The sequence below is a fragment of the Uloborus diversus genome, chromosome 2 (assembly GCF_026930045.1).
Source record: "Uloborus diversus isolate 005 chromosome 2, Udiv.v.3.1, whole genome shotgun sequence".
In the NCBI taxonomy this organism is placed as follows: domain Eukaryota; kingdom Metazoa; phylum Arthropoda; class Arachnida; order Araneae; family Uloboridae; genus Uloborus; species Uloborus diversus.
This window is the reverse complement of record NC_072732.1, coordinates 47,976,340-48,003,268: the sequence shown is the minus strand read 5'-3', so window position 1 is coordinate 48,003,268 and position 26,929 is coordinate 47,976,340. Positions and strand designations below refer to the sequence as shown.

The following is a 26,929-nucleotide window of genomic DNA, read 5'->3' as shown; positions in this document are numbered from 1 at the left end:
ATTATGCAGAAGAGGAAGTTCCCCGACAGCCTTGCTGTATGTGACTGAGTATTGTCGTGTTAAAAAATGGCTCCTGGTAGCCCCGCCATGCGGGTCAAGACATATGACTGAAGCATGACACTAACGTACCATTATGAGGTCATGGTACTGTGGATCAATATTAGGTGACAATCTTTCGATATGATAGCTGTGGGTGCACTTTCTTATATCAATGTTTCCCTCAGGAGTGTAAAATTTCGTTTCATTCTGCCTACTCCTTCTTGGTGCTTCATTTTTTGTGACCGGCAGTGTACATTCCCTGAAATTAAGAATAGTGCATTGAAGTTATCTATCATATCAAAATATAAAATAACAACGAAGCGCTAATATTCTGTTGTAATTAGAATAGTTGTAAGTCCAAAAAAAAATGTGTTTCTTGTTCTATTTTCTTTCAGGTATTTGGCAACAACGGAATTCGAAGCCATTGACGCTAGGCGAATGTTCCCTTGTTTTGATGAACCTTCATTCAAAGCTACATTTAACGTCACTCTTTACCACGATCCCAGCTACATTGCATTGTCTAATACTATGGTAGAAGTAAGTAATAATCTGGAAGACTTAATGCTAAACAAAGACGAACAAAATTACAAGGCGCAAACAGTCAACCAACAAGGCCCTCAATAATTAAGCTTCACGTACATTATTAAGTTTTTCCGACCATTGCCACAATCTGATTGGTTGATTTCTATGCTGCATAATTGAACGCAATTAGTGATTGTTGTTTGTTCGTGAGCATGAATTACGTTTAATACTTAAGAAGTGCATTCCTAAAGCGGAGATGTACACAGAAGCACTATAAATAAATAGACCATAAGTGAAAAATACTTTTAATAACACATGTAAAAATGCGAAAAGTACAGGACTACGAATTTGTGTTAGAAGTTTCTTCAACCGGCTACAATGCACACCTTGCATCTTCAGAGCACGGGACTCCAAACAATCCGGAATACTCCTACCATATCTCAAATTTCTCGGGTCGGAAAAGCATTTCTGACTCTACATTGCTACATAATTTCAAGTCGTTAGGATGCATCTTACCCCTCTCAGGAGTTCCAAACATTTAACTGAGACACCCTGGTGAACTGTCATTAAGTGAATCGATGAGTCCAAAAGTCAGTCGTCACCTGGGTTTTACAAAACGAGACGACTGGTTTTCGAACTCGCAGATTCAATTAACGTCCCAATTCAATAAAAAGTCTCGAAAATGGATAACTAAATCAAAATGCATAGTCCTTTTCTTAACTCTAGATCTACAAACCCATATTCTGATTCATAACTGCATGAAATTTTCTTTATTTTCATACCGAAGAGAATGGTAAAGAGCAAATTCAATTTTATCAAGTTTAGTTGGTGAAAATACGATTTGAAAACCTGGTTCAAAGTGCACAAATCCGTTTTACTTGAGATAGATTTGAAGTTCCAGCATTAAAGAACAGTTTTTCAAAGAGCATTTAAAGTACTAATAACTAAATATTAAAGTATGCATTTACACTCAAAATTTGTATAAAAGAACAAATGTTTTTGCAATACAGTCGACTCCCGCTACAACACGATTCCACTTACGCGAAATGGCTATAACGCGAGTTTTTCTCGAGTGAAGAATTTTATAGTTAACGCGAATCCCTCGCCCACAACATGAAAACTTTCGGCGGAAAGTAGAAGATTAATTCATTCCTCTTTCTTGTTCTTCCTCTTCTGACAAGTTCCCTGACGCGCATGCAATGTCAGGGGAAGACTGACAACAATCTGATTGCATAGCGTAAATCATCATCATCTTTACTTTTTAAGTTTTAAATATAATTACCGTACTGTATAGTACTATTGTAGTGCTGCATTTTATTATTACTTCATGCTATGCGTACAGAACTGTTTTATTTTATCTCTCTCTCTCTCATAATTTTGTGTATTGCAACAATATTTTGTGTTAAATATTACAGATTAATTTAAATTACAGTAAAAAATCACTTCTTTATGTAATAAATGGAAATATATAGTTACGAACCAGTTCAAAACAGTTTGAGGGCTGTTTACAAACGCCTAAAATAACTAGGTATGTTTACAAAAAATTCGTAAACACACCTTTTTCCACAACGCGAAATTTTGATTTACGCGAGGGGTCTTGGAACACATCCCTCGCGTAAATCGAGATTCGACTGTATAGAGCTAATAATAATAATTCCTTTTATTAATAAATCATTGAAATCTCTTTTTTTTTTTTTTTTTTTTTTGCTATTTCAGAACACTGAAATTCTTGATAATGGCCTTCAAGCTACGAAATTTGAAAAATCATTGCCTATGGTGACTTATCTTCTGTGCGTTATAGTTTGTGACTACAAATACGTGGAGACAATGACAGAAAAAGGAGTGAGGGTACGTTCTGTCTACCTTTTGCACTCAAATTTTTTTTTCATTAAAATTTTGGTCGTTGTTTAGATGATTAAAAGACTTTGTTTTAGCTCAGAGTATACACTGCACCGCACCATGTTGAGAAGACGCAATATGCTTTGTCCGTAGCAAGCAGAATTTTGACGTATTATGCAAATTACTTTGACGTCCCATTCCCGCTGAAGAAACTTGGTACGTAAAGGCAATGTTATTCTTTCTAAATGAACTTTGATAGATTAAATACATTTCAGGAAACTTTAGTATACTTTCAATTTTCTATTTTTGGTAATTTAAAATATGAACGCTTGTTCATTCAAGCATGAAAACTTTTCAGATTCAAATAGACTGACACAGCAGATAGTGTGTCAAGCTTTCGATTTTTTTTTTTTAAATTAGAGAGATGGGTCTAATCATAAATCATTTACATCCAATAAACATCTTACATAGAAGGGTCTAATCCCTTTTATTTAAACATCTTATTTTTAGCATATGTACCAGCCAAATTTAGTAAAGCACATTTTCATCTCTATCATGCTCTATAGCTGCATCTTTTGCACCAAAATAGATGAAAGTTTTGTATGTACCTTTTTTTACTGTAGTTGTCTTCAAATTTTTAATTTGGCATTTGCTTCTTCGGGCTTTATTTAATAAAAGAACAACAACATAAGTTGTTGTGAGTCTTACTTTTTTTCCTTTATATTCCTGCTCCAAAAATGCGAAATCAGACACGACTCAGCATAGCAAATAAGTTGACATTTTAACGGATTCATGGAATTTGGTCTCTGCAACACTGCCATTTAAAATTCTTTTGCTCTACAAGACATTTTTGCACAAGAAACATACAATGAGTTAATAAATAATGCATTACTTATTTATTCATAATTAGTTATTATTTTTAACAGGATAATTTTCTCTTGAAACATTTTTTTTTTGTTTTTACTTGCTGAGGCATGTTGGAAACAGCATTGTAATCCTTTTCATGTACAATAGTAAGCTTAAATATGGCTTTCATGGCAGGTTCGTCGAAGCATGGAAATACCCGTCTAGCGTCTGTAGGCTCAAAAGTTAGTAGCAATAAGATACCTGTGAAAATATGAATATTAATGTAACTCAAATGAAATAAATCTTGCCCATCATTAACGGGATTTTAGTCTACTTTTCACAAAAATAAAAATAAATAAAATACACACAAAAAAAAAGTAAATAAATAAATAAAATGAAAAAAAAAAAAACTTTTGTTTCATAAAACATAATTATAAATGAAGCAAAATTGAACAGTAAATAAAAACTGAACTCAGATTTTTTTTTTTTTTTGTTATCTTAACAATATTTGAGGGATTTACTAGATTGGTTTTAAAATTTAGTAATTTCAAGGCTCTCATAAGATACATTAAGCATTTTTCTTTTTGGTTTGAATAAATTAAAATTGCGTTGAACTTAGGGCTCAGCTAAAGATTCTTTTTTAAACAGTAATTTCATCCCTCTTCAATAAAAATCAGAGGTTTTACTCCCGTAACAAAGTAACTTGTAAGCAATAAATAAAGACCTTTGTGCCGAGGAATAACAGGAAATATCCAACGTTGTTTAGCACAAATAAACAGATTACAGAATAAACGTGTTTCGGGGTTTCCAGGAACCCCTTTTTCATTTCAAAGGTATGAGCTTCTAGAAGTAAAGACACATAGTAAACTTTTAGCTTTTACTTGATGTCTTTACATCCAAAAGCTCGCACCTTTGAATTGAAAAAAAGAGTTCCTGGAAACCTCGAAACACGTGTATCTGTTTATTTCTATCTATGTATTCTGTAATCTGTTTTTTTTTTTTTTTTTTTTTTTTTTTTTTTTTGTGCTAAACAACGTTAGATGCTTCCTGTTATACACATATCTGATCAAATTTGTACATTTTACTTGTATTTTGTTCAAATCTAGCCTGGACTTAAACGCTAAAATTTTCTATTTATTACACTTTTCGTTTTTGAAATCGTGACTTTTCTATAAGCTCTGCTAGAGTTAGGAAATTAAGGAATTCACAATTATAGCACCTATGCCAAAAAGTTGAATAATTTTCCCGTACTTTGAGCTTAGGAGAGGATGCTATCTCAAATCGCGCTAGTTTGGTGGATTTTTGGTCAAACTGCTACATTTGAGAATTTCTTAATTCCCCAAATATGGCAGATCATAAAAAGGACTCAGGTTATGATTTCGAAAACGAAAGTGTGAACTTTTTTCCTATTCTTGATACATGGATCACTGCAGAAGGAAAATCGATGATTTAGGGGCTTGAAAAATTCGCAGTTGTAGCTCAGATACAAAAAAGTTGAAGAATTTAGAGCAAGGTAGAGGATGCTACTTCAAAACGCGCTAGTTTGGTGGAATTTTGTATAAAATGCTACACCATGCGGCGCTTGCTGAATATTATATGTTTGTGTAGAAAAATCGTTTTTGACTTTTAAATCACGTCAAGCTGCTGTGCAAGATATTTACCTTTATAAGCGTTAGAGGAGTTTTACCGACGTGGACTTGAAGTCATAAAAATATGGCAAGCAATCACAAAGAGTAATTTTGCCACGGGAAGATGCACTTTAAAAAAGAATTTAGAAACGTTCCTGGAACATAATGATAATGTGCTCAAGTTTGACCAGTGACATATCTTGCAAAGAAAAAATATGAAACGTTGTCAGCTAAAAGTCAGCAATCTTACTGAAATTATCCAACTTCAGAGAAAACTTAGGTAGGATTCAAAAAAAAAAAAATAAATAAATAATAAAAAAAAAGCTAGCCAGTTTCCTGGTTTACCAATATAGCCTTTAAAGCATTTAACCATCCACGGCGAAAGTTAAGACAGAATTGCAAGTAAGTACCAAGCATCTCACTTGCATGCAATTCTAGCAAAGCTACAAAATCCTAAGACTTACATTACGCTCTCATTGAGAGCTTAGTCAATCTGAATGGGCCCTAAACGAACTGCAGCTGATACACTTAATAAATACGCCCTGTTAATCTTTAAACTGGTACTAAAAATATTTTTCACAACAGTGAGAAGTCTGCATAAGTGCAACTTGTAGCAATTCAGGAAACTTTTTGACAAAAATACTTCATTTCACAGGAAATTGATGAAATCCTGCGAAATCTTAGAACGGTGCCCGGAACCAATCTGTGTCAATTCGGAATTTTCATTCAGTGTAAAGCGCAGTATCTGCAAAAATGATTTTTTGAGACATTTGAAGAAATGCTGGAATTTTTCTTTTTTTTTTTCTCTCGCTTTATTTCAGCGGAATTCAAATAAACAAGCTTGTACAACAAAGCTGAAGAACAGTAGATGACAAATGCGAATAATAATAATAACAATAATAATAATTAATCAAAAATTTGCAGATACTGTGTTTTACCTTCGCAAGGCAGAATTGTTTTTCCGTTTCATAATGGGGTTGCGCATTGGTTTTCACCATTTGCAGACCTAAAGTGCATTTCCGAAAAGCAGACATCCATTATTTCATTGGTCACCCCTATCGAGGGATAGCAGTGACCGCGGTAATTTTGACACCCATTTGCCACTAAATTGAGGCATCCGGGATGTCCTTGATAAGAAATTGTGCATGAAATTTAGTTTTGTCGAGAGTACTCAATGGAAAACGAATACTCAAGGTATCTTTTACATGCTGCGTAATTAAACTACATGAACGCTGTTGATTCTTTGAATCTTGGAAATCCACCGACTGGAGCTAGGTTTGAACCTTCGCCTTCGGACACTAAATGTCAACGCATATCCACTACGCCACTCTGTTAGCTAAGAAAGTAATTCTGTAAAATGTATTATGTTCTTAAAATTTTTAGTTCTTGGCACGTTTTCACGGAAGAGTTAAGAATTTTTGCATTCACTTATTTAATTAAATGTGAAAGAAGATTTTAGGTGAATTAACAATTTTCATATTAATAATTAAGAAATTCTGTCTTTCTATTTAAAAAAAACATTTGTATTAATGGCAAATGCGAATGAAATATTTTATTCTATTTATTTTCAGATATGATAACTATTCCTGACTACACTCATAGCGGCATGGAAAATTGGGGCTTGATAACTTATTCTGAACAAGCTCTTCTTTGTGACAATTTTACAACTGAAAATACTAAGTACCATGTTTCAACTATCATAGCTCATGAGTTAGCTCATATGGTAAAAATTCTTTAATTACGGTATAATTTCGATTTAACGATACCCGATTTAATGATTTCCTCAATTTAATGATACATTTCACTGGTCCGGATTTAATTGCATTGAATGTATATTCTCCCCGATTTAATGATATCCTTGATTTAACGATAACTATTTCTAGTCCCTTGACAATCGTTAAATCGGGGTTATGCGGTACTTACATATTGCATTTTTTACACTGCTAAAATGAATTGCAGTTTTAGTATGGGATGTAATGACTTTTTCTAGTCTCTTGACAATCGTTAAATCGGGGATATGCGGTACTTACATATTGCATTTTTTACACTGATGAAATGCATTGAAGTTTTAGTATGGGATGTAATGAATGGAATTATTAAATAATCATTCGAAAGTACGAAAGTTTTTCCATCAATCCAATTGAATTAATCATTTTTCAATCCCTTTCACTTTTACTTCATTTTAAGATCAAACCTCCATTAATTTGAGATTTTTCCTGTAATAAATCACCATTTTGCTTTGATTTTGTGATCACTTTCTGATATAAATTTTCTAAGTAAAATTTCTTTTCTTTCTGATAACTTTTTTTTTGGTGTACTAATTTTTATGACTGAGAAGGTACATTGTGAAAAATTAATTTAATTGTATAAATGAGATTCAGAGAGAATTATTGCTGTAATTATAGCTAATTAAAAATGCCTTGAATTCCACGACTTTTTCCCAAATATATTATTTCTATTCTAGTGGTTTGGGGATCTAGTCACGATGAAGTGGTGGGACGATCTATGGCTGAATGAAGGATTCGCCTCGTATATTGCTCAAAAAGGTGTGACTCATGTGGATTCAAGCTTTGATGAGGTAATTACGTTGAATGAAATTATTCTTAATTTTGACGCAAGTACTTTACTATCTTTTTAATTTAGGAGAAAATGATTCAAGTTTTTTATTTAGTAAAAAATAATTTCAATTTATTTCAAACAAACTCATCATTTTTTACCAAATCAAAAATGATGTACTGTGAAATCCAGGATGAAATAGGTAAACAATTTCATTGTTATGTATTACGTTACTTTGATAATCTTTTCTATATTTAGCATAGTTATGAAGCTACTACTGCATTGGTAGCTGCAATGGGGAGTGATCAGACTATTAATTCTCATCCTATTGTGCAACAAGTAACTCGAGTGAAAACAGACATATTTGACAGCATTACCTATTCCAAAGTAAGTTGACCATCTGTTTTTTACACACTAAATAATCATTTGCAAAAAAGCAATGTGTTATATTGCACATACTTATGTTTCAAGATAAAATTTTCTTTTGATCGGATTTTGGACGACTCCGGTAAAAAAAATAAATGCATAATTGTCGCCTTCTGCGCATAACATGGTGGTGACGTCATAGCTGCTTGTGTCTATAGGCTTGACGAGTAATTGAAGAAATAAGAAATATTGCGAAGTTGGCATCATATTTGGCGCTGTTTTTTGGCACCAAAATTGGTGAGTCAAATGTTGTACGTTTTGGAACATTTGGTGACTTTTCAAAACTTATAGGTCATCACTATCACATGGTTAAGGTCTCATGACATCTGTGGTGACGTCCTACACCCATCGGTCAATCAGAAGCGATCTTTTGGTGATCATTCATATATACATATGCATACATACGGCTGGACATTAATATTATAGATATGTTTTATTAATGGTTAGTCAGTAAATGAATGGTTTTTTACTGATCTTGTAAGACGGTATTAGTCACCTGCCGGATGAAAACTGATAATTAAATATGATATTTCTATGCTAACGATTGATGACACTACTAAAATTAATATCGCGAAAAAATTATTAAAGTCAGTATTAATTCATTCTAAAACAGCTAATTTTCAATTAGTTGATTCAATGAATATTTTTTATTTTATTTATTTGTTTATTTCTTTGTTTTACAACAAGAATTATAGGCAAGTAAAATCATGCAACAGCTGAATGGTTTTTATTTTAATTCATAACATTAACGGAACAAAAAAAATCTGTGTTATAAATATACAATAACTTTGTCTCTAAATGTATAAAATATCGATTTAAGTAAGGTAAATATGGACAAAAATCATCGCATAGCTTAGAGTATTTTTTAAATACACATTACTCAACGCACGTAAAAAGTGAATGAAGACTTGCTAGAACTTGAAATAAAAAAATATTGGAAAATTGGATCAACTCAAAACATAAGTTAAAAGAAAATTAAACTAAAAGAGAGAAAGAAACCACACCTATAGAACTTTATAAAATATATAAACCATGTAACTGGCGGCCGCCTTATCTATAGTCACAGAATTCTGACTGCGATGGCGAGGTCCTGGGTTCGAATCCCGGCTCAGTCATGGATGTACTTTCTCTCTCCTGTTCTTGTCCTTTCTTTGTGTGAATGCGTTGTTATGCTGTGAATAGTTGCCTATCCTATAAGATTGGTCCTTATAGCATGTGTGTATTGTGGAAGTGGGACTTTACACCAAATTACGGTTCAGTTGGAAAAGTGAAGCAGCGCACCCTAAATTGTCAGCCTAGCTTTCACAAGACAACAACAATAACGTAAACAATTTAACTACTTCAATGCGACTGAAACAAATACAGACTATTCCTCGATTGTAAAGTATTGTCTAGCTTAAAATAATTGTGTAAAACGTCTGAAGGTAGCGTTTAACTTCAACGATGCATTAAATCAAATTTGATAATTTTTGATAAGCAGAAAAATTGTTTTCAATTTAAACCAAAGAGCATTTATATTATTACAGCTGAAAACTATGGGAATAGAAGATTAAGATATATCCTTTCCTTACAATTAAAATGTTATTTATTCAGCTTACTCCGACTGAATAAGCAGTTAGAATGCACATGTTTACCTTAGAAATTAGTACTAGATGGGATCCAAAAATAAATGTTTTATCACCTCATTGGCAAAAATCAGTTATGAACCATAAAGTCTCACACACTAGGTGGCTAGTTAAATCAACTATTTAAAACAATTTGCCTCTCATCTAGTTGATTGGCGTTTTTCCTTGTTTTCACACGAGACATCTTAACTGAATCAACTTTTCTTCTCATAAGTCGAATTTATTGGAGCAGCTACTCCACCAAAGCTGTTAAAACTGAACCGAGTTGACTCAACGAGTTTACTCGTGTGTAGAGCGAACGCTTGACAATGTCCCGATGAGTTAAACCGACAAAAAAGTTGATCCAACGCATCGGGATGAGAATGGTAACGACACGTGTGTCTGGTGTGCCTGATCAGTTGACTGTTATGTGAACATTGTTTTTGTCTTAAGAAGATTTAAAGTCAAGAGGGTCGGGTATAAATAAATGCTATTCCGGGAGATATGGACGAGGAGCCGGAGGAATTTTTCCCCGCCGCCGACTAGGAGGAGCACCCGTCTGAAGAATCCGACGGACTTCTAAAAGGGTAGCAAATCAAGAATGGCCAAATAAAAGTAATAAGTAAACGTGATTGCTCAAAAGATAAATAAATATATAAAATACAATAAAAATTTTAAAATAAAAAAAACGAGATGTTAATTTACTGAGGGGTGTTAGTTTACTGGTCGGTTTAAACTAGTCACAAATCAAGATGAAAGGAATAAAAAGTTGACATTCATTATCGATTTTTTATGCATAATGTTCTTACACATTACATTTTTTACGTTATATATATATATTTTATATGTATATGTATATATTTATTTATGTTTATATTATATATATGAAAATTCCCCCTTATTTCTCTTATGCGTTTGAAATACAGTTGGCTCTCTGTTTAACGACTTTCAAGTGACCACAAAAAATCGTCCTTAAGTAGAAAGCATCCTTAAATAGAATGCTTTTAACACTATAGTGGACCATCTGGGACCGTGAAAAGCCGTCGTTAAATAGAGCGTCGTTAAACAGAGAGCCAACTGTAGATTGTTTTCGTTGTCGCTGACGAATAATGATTTGTTTTTTAGGGTGCTGCTATTTTGGGAATGCTTGAAAAATATATGGGTGAAGATTTTAGAAAAGGCGTATCGGTAAGTGTACTGAACAATTAATACCAAAATCAAACTTAGTCCTTGAAATGTAATGAAGCCCGCCTCATATTCAAAGTTAAAAAGCAACGTCACTGGTCACTCTGTTCAGGATTTGCTTGGTAGGATTTACCTCCTTGAATATTCATACTTTTGTATTACAGTTGAAATCTAAACATTCTGTTAAATGTTAAAGCATGGAATATGAAAAAGTAAAAAAGTTTTACAGATATAGTATAAATTCTACTAAAAAAGAGATAACTATGGGTGGCACACTAAAAAAACTTATTTGTTTTATGATTCTTTAGGGAAGAAAATATAGTAAGTTGTTATTTAATATGTGGTGTTTTTTAAGAATTCTTAATGTAGTAAAATATAAATATTTATTCCACTTTCATAATAACAGTAAGATCATGCAGGTAGATCTATAGGGCTTTTAAGCGAGCGGTTTTATTTCTGATCTTTTAAAAATGCTTTAAACTTTATCATTTCTGTTTTATCTTTTTAAGTAGAGATGAGCACTGTCGTTATTATTGATGATCCGTTCATCCGAGGAACTTTTGTTCGTTCATTTGAAAGACTTCGTTCACTTTAAAATGTTGCAGGTGATCTCTCTGCGAGTGTCATTCATGACATTAAAAATGTTTCATTTGATCAGTAATATTCCTTTAAGGATAAACATCTAGAAGTACCAAACAGTGGGATAATATACCAATAAACATGTAATACAAAATATTTTATTTAGGTTTAGATGTATAAAGGCGATTAATAGCTCATTTTTGAACTTTTAGAATGGAAAGTAACATCTACTTTCCATTCTAAAAGTTGTAGGTTTGATTCCAGCACAGTGCAAATTAAATAATTAAACTTTATTTAGTAAAAAAAAATAATAATATCGACGTGACTTCGGGAAATTTGTACCAAATTGATCTAAAAAGAAGCACTGAATGACATCCTTTCAGTGCTAAACGGTAAGAATAGTAATAATAATAATAATAATAAAAGATAGTGCCTTAATTACTAATAGAAATATCACAGTTCCAAGTGTAGTACCAAAGAACTGTAGTACTGTCGTGGGTAAAAATAAACCGAAAAAGGATTTTGATTTTTTTGTCTATATAATTAAGATAATATCAAAAGGCATAAAAATATTAAACTAAGAAATTAAATGAGAGAGAGAGCTATAACGGTAGATGTCATCGTTCAAAAGAACGACCGTTAATTTTTTAAGAGATCGTACTGCACTTTCTTTTTCATGATTCGGTAGTGTGCATTGTAAGCTTAATTTTTTTGTAGTTTCTTAATTTGTTTTCTTACAGGCTTATCTTAAGAAATATTCCTACAGTACTTCAAGGACTGAAGACCTGTGGGCCGAGTTGACACTTTCTTCTTCACAGGTAGGTAGATCCGATTTCTACGAGTAGAAAAAAATCAAGAGTTATAATTAAAAAAAAAGTCTGATCACTAACTACACAAGAACTTCAAATTCTCCACCTCAAACAATTCTTAAAATGAAAACAAAACAAAATCTATTCAGCCTAAATACAAATTATAAATCCAAAACTACACCCTCCCCCCCCCCCCCCCAAAAAAAAAATAGCAGTACATTTCTCCCCAGTCCTGGAAATCAATTGCTCAGCACTCCAGTTATAAATCCAGTAGTTCAAAGTTAAACTTTCTTTTAATGTGCCTCTCATCTGGAATTTCAGTTAGTTTTCAATGACATTATCAATCGTGAACTTCAATTAGTACTACCTCTTTTACGATTAAATAACACAATAAGATTGGAAAAAATGATGGTATTTTGCGAACTTGATATTTTTAATTTCTCCTAATGAATGTTTTTTGATTTTTGGAGTACCGTAAAGTGGGGCTACTTGGACCCGAAATTTCATACTTTTTGCGAGTTTTACACTGAATGCTTTGCCAAACCCATAATGTGAACTGATAACCTTGTTTCTAACACTTTTCAGGCGTTCTGCTACCACCTAAAGCCTTTTTTGAACAACAATTTTAACTCTTACTTTTTATATATATATATATTTTTTTAAAAATTGGGTTCAAGTAGCCCCGCGCTGAGGCTACTTGGACCTACTATGCAAATCCATTAGAAAAGCTGTAAAACAGGTGTTGATATCAGGAAAGATCAATGATTTTGAAAAATAAACTCAAAACGTACATTCTAGTGAGCAAACTATGTATACAAATTGCAAATTATTTATATAAATTAATATAAAACCAACGCATACATAAAAATAAATATTTTTAGGCAAACATAATTTCTCAAATAGAAACATAATCTAACTACAGCTAAAACCAATTGAAATGCTCATTATTCAAACATTAGAAAGAATGAAACCCCTCAATTTAATGGCTTGGGTAGATTTTTTTTCTCTGATATTATTTAATACTTGCTTTTCCTAGTAACTAGTACTACAGGATGCGCAGGCTTGTTTTGTAAACGATCTTTTAATTTCCTTTTTGGAGTTGATATACTTAAATCAAAATGAGCTGACGCCACACTCTAAGACATTTCTCTCGAATTAGTTGAATCTGGACACAATTGTAACTTTTCCTGTTAATAACATGCATCATTCTCTACTTCAAGGGGTTCTCTTTTACTTTCAGACCCTTTTTATCCCCAGATCTGTAAAATACGGGTATAAATAGTAACTAACCTCTTTATTTTAAAAGATTACAAACCTTACTTAACATAATTTAGTGATGAAATCTGGTTTGGAGCTGTTTGAAAGCTGGTTTCAAGTAGCCCCATTTTAAGGCAACGAGTGCACTTTTTAACCGACTTCAAAAAGGAGGCGGTTATCAGTTCATACAGTGAATGTTTTTTCTTTTTTTGTTTGTTCACTCACAACATCTCACCTAGTGAACCGATTTTTATGATTATTTTTGTAATTGATAGGGAATGGCTCAACTTAGGTCCCATCACTTTGTTTGACCATATTTGTTCTTTAGAAAAAAAGTTATGGGAAAAAAAAGTAAACTTCATTCAATTTCCCTATTAAACGATTAAATATAAAGCCCATTGTTACAAAAGTTTGGTGCCTTAAAATATTAACATTAATAGTAATTGTAATGATAATTTTGAATGAAGGCTTCCCTGAAGCAAGCATCAAGGTTCTTCAAAGTCATTGCTCTATACTGGGGGTAAACCAAACCTGGAAACGAGGTAATGCAGTGGTTAGGATCTGCTTAGCCTTCACAATACTACCAGGTTAGGTTTGTCTTAACTATAGTAGTATTTTTATCGTTATTATCCATGCCAATAACAGATGATCTGCGCTAAGTAAGGAGATACAGGATTGCATCACAAGCAACTTGTATGCTGTGAAATGCAAATTAGTTAGGGAAAACGTAAATGGATTCAATATGATAGTTACATTAAGTATCAATATATTAATCACATTTTTAAACTTCAAAAAGGAGGCGGTTATCAACTCATATCGTATGTATGGTTTTTTTTTTTTTTTTTTTGTCTACTCACATTGTCGTACCTATGCACCTATTTCTGAAATACATTTACACTAAAAAGAATGAAATCAAAAGTTTTTGAAAAAGAAAAAATAGAACCAACTTCAAAATTGCTCTAAAAAGTGAAAAATAATTTTATTCTTTAAACACCATCGATAATACTTTTAAACATAATTTTGAAGTTGGCGCAAAAACGATAGATAAAATCATTCACAGCCATAACTCAACTACAACTATAAATTTAACCAGGCCCAGTTTCTTCACTACCACATACATTGTGCATTGATGACAGCATATATGAGTAACGATATAAATGTTTCGTTACTAACTTTGGATGATTTTCTGAAAAAAATATGAACGAAGCATGGTTATACTGGATTTTACTTTTTGTTTTTGCACCAACTTCAAACATTATGTTTAAAAGTACTATCGACGATGTTTAAAGAATAAAATTATTTTTCACTTTTTAGAGCAATTTTGTAAAGTCGTTTTTTTTTCTTTTCTTTTTTTTTTCTCCAAAAATTTTACTAATTTATATTGGCTATCATGTTAATTATATAGCTATAAACCTTAAAACACTGTTATTTTATTGAGAAATAGAATGCAAACATAAAACTATCTTTACCTTGATGATATAAGATGTTTCCATGACCTTACAAGTGAACATTTGCAGACACAAAAAACAACTGTTTAGACAACCTGCAATCATAACCTTAATCAGAAAAAGGCGGGAGCAGCAGAAACTTTGTTTCATGCTCCAGTCTCTACGTAGTACTGCTATCTGTCATGGAGAACGTTTTTTAAGTCTATACATTGAGTTACATAGGACCAGGACGGATTTTAAACACTTTTTCTCATGGGTTCAAGTAGCCCCTGGAGGCTCAAGTAGATCCACTTTACGGTATGATTTTGTTGGAATCTTGCAATTTTCTATTAAAGAGTGTTGTACTGTACCATTTAGCGGAGTTTTCCTTTTGTGAAATATTTTATAAATGCTAGATATTTATAAAATAACAGATAGTAAATTTTGCTTTTCATATTTTGAATTTCCGTGCAAAGCTTGTGCCCGTATTATTAGAAATTCCTCATTAATTAGTCTCGATCAAATTGAAGAGAGTTTGAAATCTGTAAATTTGTGATGCAACATATAGTTTCCCATTGAAACATTTGAAGTAAATAATCATTTATTGCTAATTAGAATGCTTGTCAAAGTAATATATGCTTAATTAGCCTCAAACTTTATGTTTATTCGGGTTCCATTGTCCCATAGAAAAACAAACCGTCTAAGTATAAGATAACTTCATTCTTCTTCTATTGAAATCAGTATAATTTTTAAAGATTTTCAAAATTATTCCCACATTTTTGCGCATTTGCGGGACATTTTACTCTAGGCTCGAAGTACTTCGCGAAATGTTAGACAACTTTAAATAAGCGAAATGTTTCATAGCTAACGATTTAGCCGTGAGAATTAGAGAAAGCAATGAAAAGTTTTAAAGAGAAATTTTTTCACGGAACATTGCTTCAATGTCTAAAAATATTTCTTTCGGCTCGATTTGTTACTCTACTAAACTATGTTCAAATTTCAGGTTGTGTAGTTTGTGTATTAAACTACTCTTTATATGCACATAAATTCTGGTCAGGAAAACATTAGAAATTTTATCTATTCATCTAATTTAATCGATTTGTATTCGATGCAGTTTTATCATGCCTACTATTAAACAAAATGCCTCATCTTCCATAAGTTATGCTTCTAATCTTCCAGATGTATTGAAAAACACTAGAGTTAAGGAATGTGTCAATGATATTTGATTGTTTTATCACTTAAAAAAAAACGTTTTATCAAAGACACACTTGTATACAAATTGTAATTAATTTTTTCTCTTAATTTCCCCCAAGTTTAGCAATGTAAAACAATAATTATTATTTATAAGCTCTTTGTTATTATTATGTAATGTCATTTATTTACATTTGTTTTTCTATTGAAATTTATTATTACTTGAAATGTATAAAAACAGAGACAAGTTAAAATTTAACAATGTATTTTAACATTTTCTCTACTTTAGGGTCTAAATGTTACTTCATTGATGAACACTTGGACTAAACAAATGAACTATCCATATATTAACGTTCAGAGAGATAAAGAAGTTGAAGGACGGTTCACTGTTCAGCAGCATAGATTTTTGAAAGATCCAAGAACTACCATTTTTTCAACAAACCAATCACCCTTCAAGTAAATAAGTTTTTTTCCTTAAAGAAGTGCTGAGAAACTAATGTAATACGCATGCAATAATGAAATAATGAAATCCTCTTAATTTCTATTTTGTAATAATTGAAATGAAGTTAGCAAATTGATTTAAGTTGAAAACAAAATGCATAAATCAATCATACATTTTAAGTATTACACTTCTAGGTCTAATCGCTGATTTAGTGCGACAAACAACACTGTTTTTACCATTTCTAAAAAATGTAGGGTCTGGTGGGGTAAAGTGGTCATAAAATCGTAGGTTTCCAACTTAGGTGGATAATAAATGCAACAAATTCTTTAAACACTTCAACTTTTTTTGTTGTTATTTTACATTGCATTATTAAAGAACACGGCACATTGAATTTTAGGAAGAAAAGTTTTGATTTTAGTAGTTTTATAGAACTTTCTTTTTCCTATGTTTTTATGACCACTTTACCCCATGGGGTGGGGGAAAGTGGTCATAGCATGGGGTAAAGTGGTCATAGTTGAAAATAGATGCAAAACCATTATAAAGAACCCTAATACTTGTATACTTCAGTTGTTTTTATAGTTACAAGTATATTCACGAGTACATGCGTGTATACACGAATATATACGTGTCGTGTTATACACGAGTAAACACATTCCTATATGAGTAGATACATGTATACATCGGATACATGCATGCACGTGCCTACTCAAGTATATGCATGTATATACGAGTATATAAGCATGTATACGTGATTACCTACAGGAGTGTATACGTGTCTACATGAGTACATACGTGTCACATGTATATACGTGTTACGTATATGTACGTGTCATGTGTATATACGAGTATATACGCGTATAAACGAACATCATATGCGCGTATGCACTTGTATCTCGAGAAAATACGTGCATACTTGAGTATATATATGTATAGTAGACGTATATACGCATATATAAGTGTACATGCGTACATATACGAGTATACCAGGGGTGATTGTGGTCCAGTATTTTACCAAATTTCCGGTATTTTCGGACGTATTTCCCGGTATTTTCATGTTTGAAAATACCGGAATTATGTTCTTTTTTCGTTATGCTTTTATCGCCCTACCTCAGCAATTTATTTTAAATTAGATAATACTCATCAAATATACCTGAAAGAGCCTTAATATGGACAACTATCACTTAAGATGGACAAATGTCAGGATAATTTGTATAACACCAGCTCAAAAGTAACTTTGTAATCCATTAAAAATTTAATTAAATGTGCACGCAATATTTTGACTCAGAACTATTTAAAACTATGGCAAAGGTGCACTTAAGAAATAGGGGACAAAGATTACCCCCCCCCCCGTTCTCGCTTTGAAACTTTCAGGTACTTTTTGATGAACTCACAATCACCCCTGGTATACACGAGTTAATTCGTGGATACATCCAGTGCGTCTTTGTTTGTGTCTACTCACGTATATATAATATGGAAGTAAGAGTACATACGCATTTATACGTGTAAACACGATTATATACCTGTATAGACGTATAGACGTACATTTACATGCATACACCAGTACATGTATGTATACACGAGAATATACGCTTATATACATGTTGGCCTACAGAGTGAATCTAAGCTCTTGGGCAAAATCAAAGGGGTGTGAGAGGGGAGGATAAGAAGCAAAGAATCATTAGGACGTTATAATCACTGACGCGCTACATGCACACGAAGCCAGAAACTGATGGATGCAAAGCAGGGCACAAATTTGTTGCACAAAGATGATTCCACCAAACATTTTAGTTTTTAAGAAATATTTAGAGCAGTTGTTGAAAGTTACGGTCTGTAGTAGCTTTAATACACGTATCGCAACAAAGGCGCAGCGGCTTATGAAAGTTTTTCAAAAGTCTCGTTATTGCAACAGAGAGGGATCTGTGAATGCGACGCTTGTATTACAGCCGAAGGCCGCAAATTTCATCAATCGCTTTAAAACTTTCTTAAGTAATAAAATGTTGTGTAAAATTGTATTTGTGTTATATATATATATATATATATATATATATATATATATATATATATATATATATATATATTTGTGACTTTTTTTGCATCCATCAATTTCTCACTTTGCATGCATGTAGCGCGTCAGCATTGTGTTTGTGACCATATTTCCTTATTGATTCTTGCTTTTTATTCTCTCCTCTAACACCTTTTCATAATTTGCTCAAGAATATAAACTCACCTTGTATATCTTTATATCACATGCTTGTATGTATGTGTTTACTCGAGTACGTACGCGTATATGCGTGTCTACCTGAGTATATAAGTGTTCTTATAAATACGAGTATAAACGAGCATATACGTGTATAGTAGAATGTATAGCTGTATGGATTAAAAATACTTATAGATTCCCAAATACGTATTTATTGGCGCATTTATGTGAATACGTCTATGTACATGTCTACACGAGTATATATGCGTATATATACGCATATACTCGTATATTTAACCCCGTTTACTGTAAAAAAACACATATTAAGTAAAATTAATATGTATCTTCCTTATACCTAAAGATTAAGTGACATTAGAAGAACAATATTCGTTAAGCCTAATATTATGACCACTTTACCCCATCTTACTTAAATTGTTCTAAAAAATTATCTAAAAGAGATTCAGCTAACTGCTAATGAGTAAGAGTTCTTGAGACATGTAGGAAGCTTCCTGTATAGTCAATCTGTTCCAAATTCTAACAAACAAAATTTCCCAAGAATGTTAAAATAGGTGTTTAGATTTTAAAATTTTTCATATTCACGCAAAATATTTTTTTTTACCGAATTAAATTTTGCCAGTTGTAAAATTTCGTACTCAAAATGTAGTTTCTAACTGCCTTACTCTAAAGTAAAATTTTTACATTCATTCGAACATTTATTTCCAAGCTATAGCCATTTATTTGACGTATGACCACTTTACCCCATTGACCACTTTCCCCCACCAGACCCTAACTTCACTTGTATTACTAAAACCAAAAAAGTTACAATTTATAGATATTAGATTTTGTCTTGAAAAATAGAAGAATAGTGTGTAAAAAGAAATCATATATGTATCAAGTACTTTTTCTCATACCCAAATGTTTTCACATTTATACTTTATGCAAAGTTATTTGCTTCCGTTTTTACTTATTCTTGCTGATCTGTGGTACCTTTCAGCTACGTATGGCATATCCCTTTGACTTACCGCACAGCAGAAAATCCTGAACCTGCTTACACCTTATTAGCGTCTCCCGAAAAAGGTATACAATTTCTTACGTCATAAACTAACACAGTATACAAACTTCTATTTCTTATTCGTCTGTGTCTCCATCCTACCTCCTGTTTCATGCAGTATTTTATGCGTTTGTACAATAATTTTAGATGCAGTGTACCCTTCGGGCAATTTCGTCTATCTGGACAATTTATACTAAAGTTAAATGAATGAATTACCAACGCTTTAATGTAAAAAAATGGCAAATTACTGCAGACACGTGTTTCGAGGGTTGATCACAACAAGGTGGAACAGAAGATAGTGTAAAACTTTTTATACTGTTTTCCATTCCTCCGTGTTGCTCTCCTCGGATGACTTTTCATCCAAAAACTCATACTTCTTTGCATTGAAAAAGGGGTTCCTTGTAACCCCAAAACACGTGTCTCCAGTAATTTGCAATATTTGTGCATTAAAACGTTGGCAATTCATTCATTTAGTTTTCAAGCACAAATGAATTTATTCGTTAATCATATTACAAGTGTTTTTTTTTATTCCGAGAGTGGAAATAACGAACTTTTATGTTCTTGCCCCCCCCCCCTCCCTCTTGAATCAGACTTACAGCATAAAAGCGTTACATGAGCTCCTCAGTTACACAGGAATACTGATTCATCTAGAAAATTATTTCTCGCTGCCGAAATTTTAAGTAAGATGCAAAATTGAAAATATCTGAAAAGTACACACACGCACACATATATCTTTTTCTGATTATTTACTGTCTAACCACGGATTGTATGGAATGGCAAACATCCGGTTTACACGCGGAAATGGAAGCATCTATTAGTTTTCAGGGATGTCAGATTTTGCAGATATATGTCAGTCTCTAAATTAAGCAGCCATTCAAATAAGCGGAATACGCACATAAAATTTTTATTTTTCCCCTCATTCAGATGGAGTCGCCTTAACTGGATGTTTGCCAATTCCATACAATCCGTGGTCAAACAGTATTTATACAGACGAAACAACTGGTCAACTATTTCAAAGAGCACTCGATAAATGAACTAGAAAATTAATGCTAAAGTTTTGATGGACAAAATTTACCTTAACAAAAAGTTTTAAAAAAGTTTATCTTACATTACTTAATTGAAAATGCAATTGTGGTTGTAATTCAACTATATTCCATATTCCCAGTTCATTTCTGCTTTAAGGCAGGGAAATTAAATGACTCTCCAATGTTTTACAGTATTCAAAGCAGTTCCGCAGAACATTGTTTCTAAAAATTAAGGAAGAAAAATGTTCTAACAAAGGTTATGAAGAAAGTAAACCCCTTATTATTTCATTAATATGCACTCAAATAATTTTAACTGTGATTCCACGGTATTCTTGAATGGAACTAATAAAACAAACAAACCCTAAGAAACAGTTTTAAAATCTAATCGTATATTTACGTTCGCGTGTTAGGCACGTGGAAGATGTTATATACTTCTTAAATTGATTAATTTTCTGAAAAATAATATTTCGGACGATATGAAATTTGTAACTAAAAAGGTAATGGGGTCGTTTCCAAAATTTTAAAAGTATTTTTTTCTGAAAGAGCGTGCTTAAAAACATAGGATCTGACCATTTTTTGAAGAATTTGTTTAAGTTTAATATTTAAAAAAAAAATACTTAAATCGGCTCGCTTTCAATGTTTATGCTTCTGTCCGATGACATCACAAATGATGAAATGCCATTCTCTGTTGCCATTCACAGAGCAAAATATTTAATTCGCATCTTTACTCACGTGTATTGGCAACGATATGGTTGGTAGCAAGCGTAGAGCGCAATTTTAATTCGCTTCTTGATTATCATAACGTGGAATCGCGGTAGAAAGATGCAGCAAAGTGCATCATTTGTGACGTCATCAAGACCACGCCTTGTTTCAAAAATCAGACATTCTAAAAAAATTAATTAAAAAATAACTGTTGGGAAAATGAGAGTATTTTCTGGGTCCATGTTTTTTTTTTTTTTTTTTTTTTTTATTTATTTATTTATTTATTTACTTATTTATTTATTTTGCTTATTCTATCAATTTCAGGGACAAAAAGTACTACTTTTGACTGAAGGAAACAACCCCATTGTTTAAGCTACTTAACAAACTTAGTATTTAAAAAGAGTTTTACCGCTTTTATAAACGGGAAATATGATTTCAGACCTCAAATGATATTTTCGTGTTTCAATCCTTGGCCTTGTAAACAACATTTATTCTTTTGTAAATTATGCGTACGCAGTGAGCTAGAGAGTTCGAACTATTTTCTATGCATGCCCATTTCTTTCCTACTTATACACTCCTCATAGTTGAAACGCTTATTTAAGAAAGGGTGTAAGTCCTACGGGAATCCATTGGACTTTCGCCCTTTCGGACCCCCTTTCTGAAATAATCGATTCAGGTACCCCAATAGTTTTCGATGCCATTATTTATGTGTGTTTAAAGTAGTTATAGATTGCGTTTTCCTAATAGTAACCGTGAAAAATTTTACATAATTAACGTTTTTAACCTGGTTAATGCAATAAAACTTGACAATGGAATATTTTTGTTCTGTTTCAGTAAATTTAAATTTACCCAAATCTGAATGGATCAAGTTTAATGCAAACTTCTCTGGATACTACTCTATAAACTACGACGAGGAAGATTGGAGAAAATTTGGAGAATTGTTGCTGAAAGATCACACAGTAAGTGCTAAAAAACATTATTAGATACTGTCAATTTGTGAAGTTTGTAAAATTTAAATGGCGCAAAAAATCAGCAGTTAAGCCGAAACAAAAAGAGTCTGACCTTGCTTCCTGAATTCGCTTTCCATGACACTTGGAGTAGTATCGGGTATTTATTTAATTGCATTGTTTTTTTAACAATTTTAAAAAGATTGGAGGTGAGAATTCATCTACGCTAGCTGTTTTGATTGGCTAATCTTCCTGACAGCTACTGTCAATTCATGACCTGCGTAGTTTCTACGATTGACTATATTCGTTCCGAGTCACTGTTGTCGGTCCAGATGCCGAAATACCTGGCTGTATTGGCATTTTATTGGCAATAAAGCAAAAAGCTCCTATGCCGTAGCCCCGTGTCCAAGTACCAGACAGAGCATGGATATTAACTATTGGCCTCTTGTGATGACGTCTTAGTGGTTAGGAACATACATTTTGTAGTAATACCCAGACGATACTTAGGGCACAGCATTTTGGCCCCATCAGTTGACGCGTAATTTTAAGAGACTCTATTTTACAATGAATCGCTTTTCATCTAACTATTCACGAGTCTTGAAAAAAAATCCTGCACTGAAACAGAACGACTTTGCACTAAAACACGAAAAAATCTTGCTCTATTTTTTAAAACTTTTTCACGAAATATAAAAGGCAAAATTCTCTCCTAAAAAAGGTCGAATATCGCTTTAGAAAAGAATCCTAAAGCAGAAACCAGAATTCTTAACAAAGGGACATAATGTCTTTCACTTTTATTGTCCCACTAATTATGAGATCCGTTGTGATTTACAATTATTTTGGATTTTTTGGAGACATTCGGATTCATGGGAATCGTCTAGCCCTGCTAAAAAAGTCCGAGATGAGTCAAAAATTGACCTTAACGTTGTGAACTGAATTCTTAACATTTTTGAAAGAAGTTAAAATTAGAAATTACTTAAATATGGGAAGCCTAAATGATGGACAATATGATACATTTTAATTTCTCCATGTAATTTTCTATTGCATTTAATGTATTCCATAATATATCTTTGGTTGCTTGTGATACAACTTGTTTTGAACGTTTGAATGTAAGATATGGTAAGTGTAGAGTCGAGAAGAATGAAACATTGTTGCGTTCATGACAAAATAAAATGTGAAAAATTGTTTCATAACAGCAAAGGATAAAGCTGCTACATTTGCTGGACAAGCTAAAAATATTTTTACACTTCTCTCTCACACCTTTAATTAGTTTTTGATAGTTTTATATTTCTCCCACTTTTAAACAAATAAAAACTTCGTGCTACCAAAGTAATTCAAACGTGGGTAACACGAGGCCTGATTGGTCGTTCTTGCTGGAAATTCTAGCAGTTTATGCGTCTCTCCAAGCTACCTTGACACATCGAGGTTTGTGATTGGGTGCGTCGTTCAAACTTTACCGCTACGATTTATTTTTTTCTAGTTGACTTGCATATACTGTCATTTTATGGCTTACATTGCTTTTATAACATTTTTGGAAGAACTATTTCACAACATTTTCAGCTATCATGTATTGCTTCATCTTTATGTACTTTTTACATCTTTGTAATCTTCATTATTTTTTTTTAAGTTAGAATCCTTTTTTTTAATCCAGAGCAATAAATAAATGTCTGTAGTTGGGGAAAACTTAGCCGAGCCTGCGTAGCCTTCTCAATGCTGCAAGGTTAGGTTTACCCCAACTTTAACTGCTTTCATGAAATCGAAACTGTTATAGAATCGAACTCTAGCAAGATGGAAATTAACAATTAATTATGTGGCAATGTATTTTAAAAAAGAGTAAAGCAAATTTTATTTTTATGTCTGATTTTATTACATTGGTATCTTTTATTAATCTTTGTTCCTTTTCCATGGTAGATTTTCTCCCCAACTGACAGGATTAATCTCCTGTTCGATGCATTCGCTTTGGCATCTGCAGGACTTCTCGACTATTCTGTACCTTTAAACTTGACTCGATATTTGAAAAAAGAAACAGACTTTGGAGCTTGGACCTTAGCTATCACCGAATTAACAGAAATTCGGGACTTGCTTAAAAATGACAGAATGACGAGAGAAATTGTAAAGGTAAGAGTCAGAAGATTTAAAAAAAAAGAATCATTAATTATAATATGTATCGGAAAAAAGCAGCATAACTTAAAAAGCATCCAAATATGCATATTACACTGTTAAAAAAATTTAAGCTTCCAGGAAAATAATTGGCAGCCAGTGATCCAAGTTACTGACAACAACATGCTTGACAAAAACCAGGAAAGAGTCTCGCTAAAAGTAGTAACTTTCCTGAAATTAACCTGAAATCTTTCTGAAAAATCAGAAACTTTCCCAATCAAAGCCTTTCATGATTCTGGGATAACTCAGGAACCTTCGCTGAAAGCTTATATATGTATATAGTAATGGCTTGGCACTCTCCTGATTTACCAGGAAAGCTTCTAAAGCAAATATGGTGGAAGCAAGATAGAATTGCAAACAATTCTTGCAAAGCTACAGAATCCGGAGACTGAATTTCGATTTAGGCTCCAACAATCCGGAGAGGCCGTAACTGAACTGAAGGGGAAACACCTAATAAATAAGCCTAATATATTTTTACAACTGGTAGCTAAAAATGTTTTTCAACACAGTATAAAATCAGCGTTCATACAACTTGTTGCGATTCAGGAAACTTTTTTGCAAAACAACTTATTTTTCACAGGAAACTGGTGTAAACCCTTAAAATCCCGAAACGTTACTTGGAAGTAATCTGACGTTTCGTACCTTTTTTTTTTTAGTGTACAAGTAATTTTAAATTTTATACGTCACATAGTTAAAAACTTTTCTCACATTTTAGAAAAAATGCTCAATTCGGGTGCAGATTATTTCATAACAATGGTGATAACTTATTTGAAGCGTAAAAATGTAGAGAGAGAGAATTCAACTATGATCCTTAAAATCAATAACTTATATAAAACGTCAAAATGTAGAATTCAGCTATGATCCTTAAAATCATGGTAGTATTCGCGTTGATTCTTACCTATATGTAAGGATTGTAAAGTGTTATTTTATTAGCTGATGATATTTTAACCTCTTCAAATGTTAAATATTGACTTGTGTAGTTTCTCTTTTTTTAATAGGAATACATCAGAAGTCTGGCAAAAGATTTGTACCAGGAGCACTCTTGGAATTTTACTGGAAGTTATTCTCAGAGGTAAATAAAATCAGTGCCATTTCTGCTTTTAATGACGGGTTCCCATCATAATTCATCAAAGCGAGACTGATTTACAAAATCTAGTAATAATAATGGATAACAATCCTAATGATTTGCTGTTGCTACTGTAAGGCAGAACAGAACTAGAGAGACGGATTCATGAAAAGCGTAGAGCGAATTGCATTCGCAGTACATACTGTAAAACAGTACAACTTTGTGCCAAGGGGGGCAGCAATGGGCCACTGTTGCCATGACCATGATTTTGCTCTCTAGAGGCCTCTTTTTCGAACTTACGAGCTCCAAAAAAATTCACCAGGTAGTGTAACCATTTAGGTAGCTAAAGACTCTTTATCAGAGATTGCCATTGTTTTTGTATACTTTAGAAAAAATAGTCGTTCTGCGTGATTCGACTCATTCGTGAATGAGCCAAAAGTCTCCTTTGGGCAGACCACTTATACTGTTTTCCAAGATCTGGTAAGCTCAGATTTGTTTCACTAGCTTGTCAGTTATGAATTAAGCCGCTTGTTTACTTAAAATGTTTCATAGTTTTCACAAGCTCTCAACATTTATCGAAAATGGTAATGTTGGAGTAAAACAACGGGCTACCTATTTTTCACGGATTTTAGTGGCTTGGGGCTTCATTTTATTCCTTGTAGGGATGCTTTTGTCATATTTTGTGTTATTTATCTCAAATAATGGCAAGAAAAGACAGAAGAAAGCTTAAGGGTCGCCCTATCACCCTTACTCCTAGGAGTTTTTCAAGAGGGTGCTGATTGAAATCCGGCCCAAATACAAACTGAGAATATTATTATTATTTTTTTAATTTTATTTTGATGAGATTGGGAATAAGAAATTTGAAATAAAAAGTGGTTTCGTATTTCCGTTTTCAAAAAAAAAAAAAAAAAAAAAAAATTGATCTTGTTTAAAATATGTCAGACCTACGTATTTTCTGAGACCTAATTATAGGTACCTAGCCTTTAGTTGGTCAGATTTTTCTAGTTTTCAAATGTTTCTATGTCAAAACCTTAACAGATAATAAAGAACGTTACCCACGTTTACTATGTTGAACTTTATTAATCCGTCGAGACGACAAGTGATGATTCAGTTTTAAAAAATTGAGAAAAAAAAGGTAAATGATGGACTAAGAAAATTCTTTATACAGTTTCAAGCAGAGGACAACGTCTAGTCTCAGAAAACACTAGGCCAGATCAAGTTTTCAATGTGCTTTTAGGTTAAAATGAGGTGGCCCATAGTAAAATTCCTCTTCCTCTTCCTTCCAACTTACATTTTTTTTTTTTAACATTTCATTCAAAAGACAAGATGTATAGCTAACATTGTTAGAATCCTCAAATTTCTAAATAAAAAATATACACGGAATTTTAATTGAAAACATCAAAAAGTGGCCCATAGTTGAACCATTTTACGGTA

General features: G+C 32.6%; 1 protein-coding gene across 1 annotated transcript in view; it reads left to right on the top strand.

The window, feature by feature from the left end:
- Window positions 1-26,929, top strand: part of LOC129216302 (uncharacterized) — a 111,464-nt gene that overhangs the window by 34,426 nt on the left and 50,109 nt on the right. The window contains exons 21-33 of the mRNA XM_054850511.1: window positions 435-576; window positions 2,278-2,409; window positions 2,496-2,616; window positions 6,446-6,597; window positions 7,339-7,460; window positions 7,694-7,817; window positions 10,586-10,648; window positions 11,965-12,042; window positions 16,198-16,364; window positions 19,542-19,624; window positions 22,160-22,284; window positions 24,181-24,387; window positions 25,428-25,501. Of these exons, the coding sequence (XP_054706486.1) occupies window positions 435-576; window positions 2,278-2,409; window positions 2,496-2,616; window positions 6,446-6,597; window positions 7,339-7,460; window positions 7,694-7,817; window positions 10,586-10,648; window positions 11,965-12,042; window positions 16,198-16,364; window positions 19,542-19,624; window positions 22,160-22,284; window positions 24,181-24,387; window positions 25,428-25,501 (1,590 nt within the window). The remainder of the gene's footprint in view (window positions 1-434; window positions 577-2,277; window positions 2,410-2,495; window positions 2,617-6,445; window positions 6,598-7,338; window positions 7,461-7,693; window positions 7,818-10,585; window positions 10,649-11,964; window positions 12,043-16,197; window positions 16,365-19,541; window positions 19,625-22,159; window positions 22,285-24,180; window positions 24,388-25,427; window positions 25,502-26,929) is intronic.